This window comes from Leptomonas pyrrhocoris (genome assembly GCF_001293395.1).
Source record: "Leptomonas pyrrhocoris isolate H10 chromosome Unknown, whole genome shotgun sequence".
Lineage (NCBI taxonomy): Eukaryota > Euglenozoa > Kinetoplastea > Trypanosomatida > Trypanosomatidae > Leptomonas > Leptomonas pyrrhocoris.
The window spans coordinates 593829-606519 of NW_015438358.1; the positions used below are offsets into that span (position 1 = coordinate 593829).

The window sequence follows — 12691 nt, forward strand, 5'->3', positions numbered from 1 at the left end:
CTTGAGATGGGACGATACAGATCCGCCTCGTTGGCTGTTGAAGCGTAGCTGCTGAACGTGCATCAAACTGTTAGGGTTTTTTTTATTTCATCGTTTGAAAAGGGCCACACTAAAAGAAAAACGGAATTGGAGAACCGCTCGCGGACGTTGTTGAAACCTGTATCGTGCCTGCCCTGTTCGCAAGACTTTCAAGAGAAGAAACTGGTCCTTAAAAGGTAGGGTCTAGCGTCACGGAGTTGTCTCAAACGCCTGCTGCCGATCTGGCTCCAAGTCAAGCGGTCGCGTTACCAGCCAAGCGCTGTCGGGTTGATCGTTTCTAATTTTTTCTTCCGTACGATACGTGACGGGCATTCTCGCCGCGACAACAAACAAAAATGCGGTTTAAAAAAAAAATATGTGGCAGTCAACGAAATACCGCTGCACGGCTGCATAAGAATAGCGATAGCAAAGGAAGCGAAGATGGGGAGAGGTGTGTGCTCCGCTTCATTCATAGAGAAGCGAGCTCGCAACCTCATAAAAGCGGAACAGCCGTGGTCAAAAACTTTGCGAAACAAACAAACATGAATTTGAATTTCAAGCCCTTTCGCCCAACGACCCCCTACCTCAATAGGTGTCAACGCCGAGTGTAACGGCTTACAGACCCTTCATGTCAAACTTCATGGGAGGCGCCATCTTCGGCATCGGCGCGTTCTTCTCATTCACCTGCTTGCGTAACGTGTCCACGCCGCGCTTCTTCTCCTTATCCTCCATCCCCTCGTCCTCGATGCGCGTGTCGCGGCCGAGAAGGTCTTTCTCCACCACCGCCGCCTCCGTCGTGATCATCATGCCAGACACCGAGCACGCGTTTACCACGGCCGACTTCACCACCTTCATTGGGTCGACAATGCCTGCCTCGAACATGTTCACGTACTCGCCCGTTTGCGCGTTGTAGCCAAAGCTGGGGTCTCTGCGGGCTAAAATCTTTCCCGCCACCACGCTGCCCTCCACCCCCGCGTTGTTCGCGATGTACCGCGCCGGCAGCCCAATCGCCTTCTTCACAATGTTCACCCCGGTGCGAATATCCGGTGGCAGACGGCGGTCCTTCGAGACGCCCTCCAGCCGCAGTGAAGCGATCAACAAACCCGTGCCGCCACCCGCAAGGATGCCCTCGGAGACGGCGGCCCGTGTGGCGTTGAGCGCGTCGATGATGCGGTCCTTCTTCTCGTTGATCTCCACCTCCGAGGCGCCGCCCACCTTGATCACCGCCACCCCGCCGGACAGCTTCGCCAGGCGCTCCACCAGCCGCTCGCGGTTGTACTCGTGGTCCTCGGCGGAGATCATGTCCTTGATCATCTGGACACGCTCCTCCACGGCAATGGCGCTACCACCTCCCTCCATCAAGATGCACTCGTCGCGCGAGACGGTCACCTTCCGGCATGTGCCCAAAAAGCGCTCTGAGAAGTCGTTCTGGTCCAGCGAAAGGCCCAAGTCTTCGGAAATCATCTGGGACCCTGTAAACACAGCGATATCCTGCAGCTGGTTGATGCGCATGTCGCCGAAGCCGGGTGCCTTCACCGCACACCCACTGATGCGGCCCTGGATCTTGTTGTACAGGAAGGTGTGCATGGCCTCCCCCTCCACGTCTTCGGCAATCACCAGCAGCGGCCGCTTCTGCTGAATCGCGTAGTTCAGTGCGGGCAAAATGTGGGCCACACTGGTCAGCTTGCGGTTCGCCACGTACACCAGCGCGTTTTCCAGCTCGCACTTCTGCGCCTTGGTGTTGGTCACAAAATACGGAGAGGTGTAGCCGCGCTCAAAGGACATCCCTTCCACCAACTCCAGCTCGGTGTTAAGGGAACGACCTTCTTGGGTGGTGATGACCCCATCCTTGCCGACCTGCTGCATTGCATCACCAATCAGGCTGCCGATCTCCTGGTCCATGTTCGCCGAGATCATCGCCACCTGCGTGATTTCGGACTTGGACGTCACCGGACGCGACTGCTCCGCGAGAGAAACGAGCACCTCGCGGCAGGCAAGGTCGATGCCACGCTTCAGGTCCATCGGGTTCGTGCCGGTCGCCACGCTGCGAAAGCCTTCTTTGAAGATTGCGCCGGATAGCACCGTGGCCGTGGTGGTGCCATCCCCCGCCGTGTCGTTCGTCAGGCCCGCAACTTGACGGACCAAGTTGGCGCCCAGGTTCTCAAAGCTATCCTCGAACTCGATGGCCTTCGCCACGGTGACGCCGTCTTTGGTAATCTTTGGGCTGGCGTACGGCATCTCAAGAATCACGTTGCGGCCTTTCGGGCCGAGGGTGACACCGACGGCCTTCACTAAGTTCTCCACACCGGCGAGGAGTGCGTTGCGGGCCTCCATGCCGTAGCGGATGTCCTTCGGCGTCGAGCCGTACTTGACGCACCGCAGCGCCGTTCGCGACAGCATCGCTGCTTCAGGTTCTCTACCTTCTTTTTGCAGAGTATTCCGGAACGGCGTCGCGGATGTGCATGAAGGACAGCAAACAATACAGTTGACGAGATGAGAAACGGTGGAGGAATGAAAGAGATGGAGTGGTGACCGCGGCGTTGACGAAAAGGAAAGCGCATGGAGTTGTGGGAGCCGTCTCTTCCGCCCGCCTTTGCTCTGTCCGGACGCCCACCTGAAGAGGCGAGGAAACGCGTTCTCCCTGCAACTACTTTCTTTTCTTCAATTTGGAGTTCCTTTTCGCGTAATAAACCTCCGGAAGTACTTTAGCTGCACTTTTTCTTTGTGCGGAAGTAACAATGAGAGCTCTAAAAAAAAGGGGGGGCACGGTAGTTCTACAGATGCAAACGAAGTCTAACCATGACAAAAAGTGGTAATAATAATACAATGCGAAACACACACTTTTACTTGTGTTCGCAACGCGCAGCAACTCCTGCAATTCTATTCGCAATAGAAGTTCCGGCGCGCCACCGTCATGAGCTCCCGATTGGGTCCCATCGCAAAGGAAAAAGTTCCATGTGGTGGAGGGAGAGAAATGTGCCACTCCTCGCCCTCCTTCCGTGACAGCTTCACCTCCACCTCACCGCGTAAGGTCAGCGTCTCTAACAACGGTCGCGGGGCGCCGACGGACGAGCCGCCAGCAATTGTGGAGCGCGGTAACGCCCCAGCGACGCTCGAGTCTCGACTCGCCACGAGTCCCGTCGGATCGTGCAGCAGCTCCCCTTCCTCGATTATATTGGAGCCGATGAAAGAGCCGCCGCCGCCTCGCCCCGACCACGCTGTTGTCGCCTCACCGATCATCAGCGGGCTTATTTGCATGTCACGTAACGCAGGTCCGTCACGCCACTCATTTTCGCGTGCCCACTCCAAAGGACTACGGCGCCGCAGGCCCAACGAGAAGCACGCAAGCCCCGCGTTTGCCGCCGCCGTCACCGACCACGCCGTGTACTCCTGCGCCGCACCCGCACCAGCGACGTCCTCCTTTGCTTCTCTGTCAAATCCTGTGGCAGCGGGCGGCATCGGCGGCCCACAGAACGCGTCGCCAGCCAGCACATCATCGTACACCGTGTCCATGCAGCGCGGCAGCGCCGGGCCCTCACGGAGAACAGGGAAGTCGGAGAGGAAGCCACCGCCGGTGAGCACAAACCCCTCCATCACCTCCAGAGGAGCGGCGAGGGAAACGGCCTCGCTAAGGTGAGGCAGCTGCCCCTGCACAGCAGCGGCCTGCAAGGTGGCACCCGACTTATCCGCCAGGTGCTCTTCGACAAACAGCCCGTACAGCTGCGAGCGGCGTTGCAGGGCATACAGGTCGTCGTTCGCGATCCCGTCCAACACGCTGGCCAGTGCTACGCGCAGTTCGTATAGATTGGTCGGGTCGACCAACGTCACCACACGCACGACGAGCAGCGGAGGAGGGTGGTGTGGCCACGACTCGTGCAACGGCAGCTGACGCACCACCCACGCATGTTGCTCCGGGTCGTAGTAGGAGGCCAAGAGGCCCGCCTCGCCACCGCCGTAGGGGCGAATGGAGGCCGCGAGCGGTTTACAGAAGAAAGGCAGGGGCACGACAACCTCCACCGCCTGGCTCTCGCGGATGACGACGTGAAAGTGCTGTCTTTGGTCGTCCATCGACATGCCGGCTACACCAGCCGGTTGGGGAGGGAGTGGGGAATAGAAAAGGCCGTCTCGTTGAGGACGATGTGAATGTCACGGCGGCAACGAGGAACGTGCACCGGCAAAAAAAACGTGACTTTTCGAAGAAATGAGGAACGCGCAACGCTAACAGAAAGCAACGGAAAAAAGAAGAGCCCATTTTAAAAGAAGAACAGAAAGTATGGAAAGCTTTTTAAGTTGTCATCGTCACTGCACATCGCGTCGCCTCTTCAGCCTCCACCCGCTTCTGTGGACTTGATTCATTCACGTCAGCATAGCGCAGCACGCCGGCAACTTCCCTTGCCCACGTAGAAGTACACAAACAAAGGGAGATGTACAAGGTGACCCTATTGCTCTGCACGTCATTTTTTTTTAGCCTTTCCATATTTTTTGTTTGTTTTCGACGTATGCGGCCTTAAAGAAACGGGGAGACGCGACAAAAAACAATACAAGTTGGCAAAGCGCGTGCTAGCACATCACGGCTGCTATTCAAAGAACAGAGGGAGAGAGAGCCCCTTCGACCAGAGTAAGTTCACACGTTCTCTTTGCACGACCCTCTCAGACATAATCGTGAGAGGCGGAGTGGCGGCGCAGATCATCGGCAGCGGGAGGGCGAAAGGAGGCGTAGACAGGCGGCGGCGGCGCGTCTCCCGGCCGCGCGGTCGACGACGGCGGTGCAAGAGGAAACCCCCCAACGCCAGATGAGCTGTTGCGCAGCATCGGCTGTCCGTGGCGGACACTGCCCACCATAGGCGCAGAATGGCTGCCTTGGTCATAACGGCCATAGGGCGCCTGTGTAAAGGAAGGAGGTGTCACGATTGGCGGGGCAGGGTATGCAGTGCTAGTATCGGCTACTTCGGCGTTGTACGGCGGTTGCGGCTGGTTTCGGCGGTAATCACCACCGTCGTTGCCCGCGACTGCTGACGACGAAGACGGAGGGGCGGGGAAGGATGTGACCGCGGCTCTCTCACTAGGTCGTGCAGCCGCGCAGCCGGTCGCGTTGAACGGTAAAACCGGTGCCGTCTGTCCCGGTGGGGGAGGAGGAAAGGCGCTGCAATTCGTTTCCCCGCCCAGCTCTCTGGTTGACGAGCTATACTCCGCATTTCCGAACTCGCCATCTGAATCGGCACGACGCGCATGCTCGTGCTCGTGTTTGTCGTGGTCATGACCGTGTCCGTGGTCGTGGCTGTGGCTGTGCTCGTGATCGTGCTCATGGCAGTGACCGTGGTCGTGGCTGTGGCCATGAGCATTCAACGTTGACAAGCCCCATATCATCGGACTTCCGTCGCCGATGCCGCCCTCGGCGCCGTTTGCGGGGAAGCACTCCACATACACGTGCGTGGCGAGGTCCACCAGTTGCCGTCGCACCGCCTGTGACACTGCGCACGCGTCACACCCGGACATGAGACGAATACGGATGAGTAGCATGCTGTCCGATACGTTTGTGTTCCACCACACCGTCGACTGCACCTGCAGCACGCCATCGAGCATCTTGACGTTGCGCAGACAGCGCTCCAAGTTACGGCTCCGCCGCAGATCCGTCACACTCTTGTTCATGAGGAGGTCTAGCATGGTGGAGCCTTCGTAGTAGCCAACGTAGCCGTAGTAGCCCGCCAGTAGAAGCGCGCCGGCCGTGTCATACAGGGCGCTGTGCGTGAGCATCAACAGCACGCTCACCGCCACGCAAGAGAGGGGGCAGAGTAGATAGAGCACCACCGTCGCGGTCTTGTTTTGCACGGTGCGACCGCCCACAAAGGGGGTGGTAGGTGACGCCGCCGCGGCCTGCACGTCGATGGGGGATTTAAAGAAGTCACCACCCCCGACAGCGCGACCCTCGCTGCTGGCGGTGGCGCAGGCCTGATAGAGAATGTCTTCGCTCTGCGCACCCGCCATGCCATGGTGCCCCGTGACGCGATCCGCGACGCGCACCTCGCGGCGGTAGACAACCTGAAACGCCAGCTGGACCGCGCCCATGCAAAGAAGGTAGTAGGAGTTCGAATGATGCAGATGCATGCCGCGATGCAAGGACTCCACAATGGTGGTCAGACAACCAAAGACAAGAAAGATGATGCCGCCCAGTCGGATGACGGTGCTGAGGCGGAAGAGGCCGAACACAAAGGGGTACTTCGGCTGCGTCCCTGCACGGCTGCAGAGAGACTGCGTCACGACACTCGCAATCAGCGACGCCGCGGTGTTCAGCAACACCAGCGCCTGAACAGAGATCAGCAAAAAGCTGGTGGTGATGGTGAAGAGAAGACTCAGCAGCCAAAGAGCGGTAAACACCGCCGCGGCTTGTTGACGTCGTCGATGCTCCTTGCTCCGCAGGGAGCTAAAGAAAAGCGTCCGTGCTTCTGTCAACATGATGTAGGTAAAATAGACAGAGGGAAAAGCTCAACGATATATTATCAAAAGACGCTATGTTAGAAACAGTTTCGTTGTGCGAATCTAGGCGAAGAAAGAAAAAGAAAAAGAAGGTGCTCACGGAGCAATTGGTGCTGACGGCGCGCAACGCAACGCGAAAGTGCTAAATAGAAGTTGAATTGAGTTACGAAACAGAGAGAGAGAGAGAGAATACAAAGGAGGGGAAAGAACAGACCCAGCGCAACCACCTCACTTAACCCGACAGGAATGCTCCACAGAGAAAACACCGGCAACACTGAGCATGGAAGAAAAACAAAAACTAATAATAGCAAACGACGCAAAACGGATCAAAAGAGAGAAGCGGGGAATAGTCTTTCTTGTTTTGGGGGGGGAAGGTGTGCGTGTGTAAATAAACAAAACGACAGTTTTCGTAGAGAGGGGAGAACTGCTAGTACCGCCAGAATACACGCAGTTCGTCGTGCAGGCCGGAAGCGGATTTGCAGAGCGCGGAGTACTCGGCCAGAAAGGGGAATTATTTTTGCCACTTTCTCCCTTCTCGTATGAGTAACCATCATAGCAGACGCTTCAGAAACGAAGGAGAGGGGCGGTTTTTTTTAACCTTGAGAGGCTCCCTTTTGGAGGCTCAACGGCCGCACATCTGCCTGTCTTCGTTTGTTGTTGTTTGCTTTGTCTTTTTTTGGCAGCATGCATCTATACTCTATGAAAACGGTGTTCATGAAAGCACGTGTTTTGTTTTCCTGCCTTTCTTTGCAGCTCACACATGCGAGATCATCTCGACAAGGACGTCCTCACCATTCTACAATTCGAATATGTATTAACAGAGCTCCACCACGGCTCTCTACCTCCCGTTAAGTCTTCCCACGCTTAATCACGCGAACGCTTGGGGGCAGTCGTCATGAGCGGCACCAGGTGCGCCATACCCGCCGCCTCGAGTGCGGCTCGTATGTCTTGCACGTTCAGCGTCGTGCGGGACGAGCCGGCCGCTTTGCGTTCTGCGTCAGCCAGGCACGCCAGGTACAGCAGCGAGATGGTGGCACACTTCTGCAAGGCAACACGTGCGTCGCGGGACACCGAGATCCCTTCCGGGAGGGCGTCCTCCACAATTCGATTCACCTGGCCGGCAGCTAAACTTCTTGCCTTAACGGTGTGCGAAGGCCCCTGTGGTGCCACCGGCTCCGCGTGCACGTTGCTGTCACGAGAGGCCGCAGCGTCTTCTCGAGCTACGTCGCCTTCCCGCGCGTGCTCAGAAGCTGTATTCGGCTCCGCGACTGGAGAGGCGCTCATGGCGAGGATGAGACCCGCCTCGTAGATTTTCTGCGTACTCCTCACCAAAAGTCCAACACGCTCAAGAAAGAAAAGACGAAGGAATAGTTGATCAGCATGTCGAGGGATAGTGAAGCGAGAGGAAGCGAAGGAAAACATGTGTTGAGGCGATGCGCCGGACGTCTGTACTTCGGGTCTGTCTTTTTGGCTGGTGTTTGGTTTCTGTGCTAGAGCAAGCGAAGGCATCCGTCACATCAGCCGATGTGCACGACACCAACGCAAGCGCACTGTGGTCTTTCTTGCAACAGACACACGAGGAGGATCTGCATTCAAAGCGTGTTCCTTGTGTCCTTCTTTGAAGCTGTCCATTCACGCTGCAGCATCATTTGTCTGCGGTACCGTCGTTCCTTCTTCTGTCGTTGCTCTATCGCAGCAGCAACATAAGATGGGGAAGTACAAAACGAAAGGAAAAACAACTCCGACCCTATCCTTCGCGACGGACACGCGCCACACCAACAAATCGGGTCTTTAAACTGCCGTGCCAGATAAGAAACAGACAAACAAAAAGATAGGTATATATGAACCTTATGACGATGACGCAGTGGAAGTAATCAACACGCAGGAGACGACAACGCAAACACAGTTCGCGTTGTACGCGTCGATGCTGATGGAGCAGCCAGCGTTGATGATATTATGGGCGTCTATGCTGCGTAGAAGCATAGAGGAGTGTTCTGAGAAGCTTCGTGCTCGCTTACACGCACACTCAACGCAAAGAAGGGAAAATTGAAAGAAGCAACGTATCAGCAGAATTCACGACAAAGAAGAATCGAAGCTACTATACAGACGCAGGAGCACGAAAAGACGGAGAACAGAAACAGAGATGAAAAAAGCTATAAAAAAAAGGAGCGAAATGACGCAAAGAAATACGCGAAGAAGAAGAAAAAAAGAAAAGGACGGGCCTAAAGCGCATCCACATATACACGCTCACGCAGCTTTGCGATGGCTTCGCTTGACGTTCTTCACTCCACACGTTCGGCGACCGGAAAAAGCGCGTGAAGAGACAGGAGAAAACAAAAAAAAACAAAGAGCCGACCGCCACGGTTAACAAGGGAAACAAAACAACCGTGCTTGCGGAATTACCGTGCGGGACGCTACCGCGGCCGCAGCGCATAGCAAGAAAAAAAAATACGAACGAAGAAAAGAACAAAAAATGAAGAGGAGGCGAAGTCAAACGTGTGTGGAGTGGCCTGCGCTTCAACATCAAATCAGTCTGCTTCAAACCACGCACACGTGGCTGTTTTTATTTTTTTCCTCCTTATCGGGACAAGAAAGGGAGAGACTTATTAAAAAACAAAACAAAAGCACAAAAAAGTCTCTTAACGCTGCGTAACGGCTCGGCAAGATAAAGGGAGTGAAGGAGGATTTACCATGGACAAGCGTAAGCCAAAAGAAAGCACGTTGTAGCGCAACGACGAATGCTCGAATGCAAAGAAAAAAAGAAAAGGAGGACACAGAGAGTGCAGACAACACCTGTCGTCACAAGAACCCTGTGCCGCAGCAGCGAAGGGCGAAAAAAGGTGAGGGGCCATCGCGGAGAAAACAACAAGAAAAAACCTCGTGCGCAATTGTTTCCTCATTAGTGCATTTCAAAGTCGCGCAAGGAGTTGCCCTTCGAGCAGCCCAGGAAGTGGCCCGCACACACAGAGGCCAGTCGCGCCTCACCTAAGCTGAAACCTTGATCTAAGTGATCCCACAGCATCAGCTTCGCCACGAAAAAATATTTCACATCCACTGCACAATACTGCAGAAGGATGTCTGGCAGGGGTCGCTCCTCCCAGCGATCAAAGCTGCCGCCGGACTTGGGGTTGAAGAGATGCCGCCCAGCGTCCTTGATGTCGGTGTCTTCGTCCGCAAAAAGACCCAAGGCGCGAAACACATCCTTCATGCCGGGCAGATGATGCGCCATTGGAAAGAGCGCGAAGCACGACGAAATCTGCAGGTCGCACACGTTGCGCAGGCGGACACGGTAGAGGAAGAAAAGCGCGTCGCAGTCAGCGCGACAGTCAAACATGAGTTTTGTTATGCTGTTCGACTCTAATACCGCCTTTAGGGCTGAGTTAGCATTCAACGCCCGCGCGCCGAGGAGAACCATGTCGATGATGTACACGGCGGAGTACGTGGCTAAGGTGATGATGCAAATCGAGCCCTTGCGACCGAGGGAGCGGCCTTCGAGGTCGAGGGCAATCACCATTCTACTATCCAGCTCGTCGTCGTCAAACGCCTCCTCTGCCAAGTACTGACGCTCGCGGCACCGACGTTGATACTGCCGTTGCATCTCAGCTGCCTCTGCCAGAATGCCCTGACAGATGTAGTCCAGGTCCTCCAGATGCTCCACCCGCTGCACGTCTTGCGGAATGTACGAATCAAACGGCATCTCCTGCCCCTCAAACACAGCGTTGATGTCGTCGTACGCGTTCCCGTCATCGTTGTAGTCGTAGTCGCCGCGCGGGTTGCCGGTGCAGAGCGGTGGCGGCGGTCCGTCGCAGAAAAACGGCGGCTGCGGCTCCGTGTAGGTGGGAAGTGTGCAATCTGGACCCATTGCGGGAACGGACGACGCCCACGGACCACCACCGCTGCCGTCCATGCCCCGTATCCTCTCCGGCCTGCCAGACGTCACGAAGGAGGAGGGTGTGACCCCGTTGTGAAGGTAGTGGTCATCGTGCGAGGGACCGGCCTCGCTGTAGGTGAGGGGGGTGTACACGTAGCCGTCCTCGTTCATGGGGAGGCCGTCGTCCTCGCAGCCAACCGCACCGAGGCCGAGACTGCTGTCAAGGTTCGACGCGGGATGGGTAAAGTGGGAGAAGTAGCAGGAGCTGGCTCCTGTGTCTTGCCAGTGCACATCGTAGGGGTTCGCGTTTCCAGCGGACGTGCAAGTAAAGTCGGTGTGATGGGGCTGAGCAGACGAGCTGGTCCGCCTCGGCATGCCACCAATAGAGGGTGGAGCGTGCAAGCTGCCACTGGTGCCAAGTCCACTGTGCTGTTCATCACTGAGGCAGAGCCCGATCGTGCAGGGTGTCGGGTGGCAGTCCATGGGAGTGTAGTCGCAGGAGGATGCGTAGCCTTGGTGTGGTGTTGAGATGGGTGAGACGGTGTTTTGGACAGAAGAGCTGCCCTCCAATCCGAAGCTGTGGCCCAGATTGGCAGTTGGACCGCCTCCCGCTACGTTCGTTCTAAAACCGGCACGGTTCTTAACACCCATTAAACCCTTTGCGAATGGATGGAATGGCGCACTGTAGGCGTGCAGCGCAGACGGCGACGCCGGCGGCCTCAACGCACCTCCTACAGCACCATCGCTGCTACTACTAACACCGTTTTTGTTCTCCGCTCCGGCGTTGGTGGGGCTAGCACACGCTACTGCGGTGGGCGTTATGGTCGGGAGCACAGCATCATGTCTATTGGAAACAGGAGATATCACGCTGACATCCCCCACCACCCCACGAACAACGTCGATACGGTCCTTCTCTCTCAGAGGTGGGGGCAGACGGGAGTCCGACGAACGCGGCGGCGGCTTCGCAGGTCCACAGAAGTCAATCGGAGGCGGCGGAGCTGGTGTTTTCTTTCCGGAAGTCACAGCAGGAGGAGAGGCGATGGCGCGCACCGGACTCTCAGCCGGGGAGAGACACCCAAGCGGAACCGTCACCGTAGCCGTCGCGCACGCTGCGGCAGCAAAGTCCTCCGGTAGCCCACACGGCGTAGGAGATCTCGGCGAGCGAGCGTAGTCGCCCAGCACACGTGCCGCGTTACGCGCCGGCTCTGCCATCACGGAGTGCGTCGTGAGAGAACACCGGTGGAGGGTGGTGTGCGTACTGTGGGTGGTGCCGGTCGTGTCGGCGTCGGTGCCACTGCTGCTGCACACGCTCTCCGAGGTGTGCGTGTTCACGTCGTCGACGTCTTTGAGGTCGATCTCCGGCGTCGCCACCGCGGCGGTGGGGCTGCTCTTTGTGCTGGAGACAGACGGTGGCATGTCGAAATGCCGGACTCTGGACGCTGAAAAACTCCGAGAAAGAGGGGAAAAGAGAGCTAGCAAAAGGAGAAGACAACGAAAGACAACGAAGCAGTGGCAGTGCCACCAATGCGAGGAAGAAGCGGAAAACAAAATAAAAAAGTATCACAACGGAGCTCTTACTTGATGAAGAAGAAAAGAAGGCTCCCGTTTCACCAGAAGGATAAAACAAATTGTAAGAGCAAGAGGAGGGAGAAAGGAGAGAGCGGCTGTATTTATTTATGTTCGTATATATATATATATATATACGTATACGTGTTCTATTATTCTTTTGGTGTCGCCGCTGCGCGCCTGCTCAGCAACGAAGAAGAAGAAAGGAAATGAAAGAAGAGAAACAAAGAGAAAGAGAAACAAAGAGTCCGCAGATTCTGTCGAGCAGCATACACCGCGAAAATGAAAATACACAGCAACAAAAAAAACAGCGGGGTCGGTTAAAAAGGGACCTGAGCTGGATACAAAATAGAAGAAGGAAGGAAAGGAAGAAAAGGGAGAAGCAGTACTGACTTAATAAAGCTTGCGATGCGGCAGCAGCTGTTAACCACTGTCGTTACGCTCTGAAAACTCCTCTGTTGTTTTCTTTCGTAAGGATCAATAATCAGAAGAGGAGATGAAAGCAGCAGCACTAGACGCTGAGAGGAAGCAGTAGAGCACGTGTCTGTGTGTATGTGCGTGTGTAGCTGGGTGTGGCCAGAGCTGCATGTGAGACTTCCACCAGAAAATAAAGTCACTTAGAATTCTACAGGGGAAAAAAAAGTTACACTGACAGGCAGGACAACAACCTGGCAAATAAACAATAATATGTGGGGCGAATGCCTTCTGTCAACGCTCTCGGAAGAGTACGCTGGATTTTTTTCGCGTTGATGTCGGTAGCCG

At 55.9% G+C, this 12691-nt stretch overlaps 5 protein-coding genes across 7 annotated transcripts; all 5 read right to left on the bottom strand.

The window, feature by feature from the left end:
- Positions 1–633: 633 nt before the first annotated feature.
- ABB37_01239 (putative mitochondrial chaperonin HSP60, mitochondrial precursor) lies at positions 634–2442 on the bottom strand (the record flags this gene model as incomplete). 2 transcript variants are annotated; one of them, XM_015797664.1, is made up of 1 exon in its annotated part: positions 634–2442. In XM_015797664.1, exon 1 carries the CDS (start codon positions 2416–2418, stop codon positions 634–636), a length of 1785 nt encoding a protein of 594 aa, XP_015663184.1. In that variant the 5' UTR covers positions 2419–2442. The 2 variants fall into 2 exon arrangements, with proteins under 2 accessions (XP_015663184.1, XP_015663183.1); XM_015797663.1 differs by having other exon boundaries at positions 634–2439.
- Positions 2443–2898: 456 nt separating this feature from the next.
- On the bottom strand, positions 2899–4237 carry ABB37_01240 (hypothetical protein; the record flags this gene model as incomplete). Its single annotated transcript, XM_015797665.1, has 1 exon — positions 2899–4237. The coding sequence occupies exon 1, from the start codon at positions 4090–4092 to the stop codon at positions 2899–2901; it is 1194 nt and encodes a 397-aa protein (XP_015663185.1). The 5' UTR covers positions 4093–4237.
- Positions 4238–4668: 431 nt separating this feature from the next.
- Positions 4669–6791, bottom strand: ABB37_01241 (hypothetical protein; the record flags this gene model as incomplete). Its single annotated transcript, XM_015797666.1, has 1 exon — positions 4669–6791. The coding sequence occupies exon 1, from the start codon at positions 6469–6471 to the stop codon at positions 4669–4671; it is 1803 nt and encodes a 600-aa protein (XP_015663186.1). The 5' UTR covers positions 6472–6791.
- Positions 6792–7356: 565 nt separating this feature from the next.
- Positions 7357–7837, bottom strand: ABB37_01242 (hypothetical protein; the record flags this gene model as incomplete). 2 transcript variants are annotated; one of them, XM_015797668.1, is made up of 1 exon in its annotated part: positions 7357–7837. In XM_015797668.1, the coding sequence occupies exon 1, from the start codon at positions 7774–7776 to the stop codon at positions 7357–7359; it is 420 nt and encodes a 139-aa protein (XP_015663188.1). In that variant the 5' UTR covers positions 7777–7837. The 2 variants fall into 2 exon arrangements, with proteins under 2 accessions (XP_015663188.1, XP_015663187.1); XM_015797667.1 differs by having other exon boundaries at positions 7357–7817.
- A 1554-nt stretch (positions 7838–9391) lies between these two features.
- Positions 9392–11779, bottom strand: ABB37_01243 (hypothetical protein; the record flags this gene model as incomplete). The annotated part of the gene is made up of 1 exon (XM_015797669.1): positions 9392–11779. One exon carries the CDS (start codon positions 11777–11779, stop codon positions 9392–9394), a length of 2388 nt encoding a protein of 795 aa, XP_015663189.1.
- Positions 11780–12691: the final 912 nt, after the last annotated feature.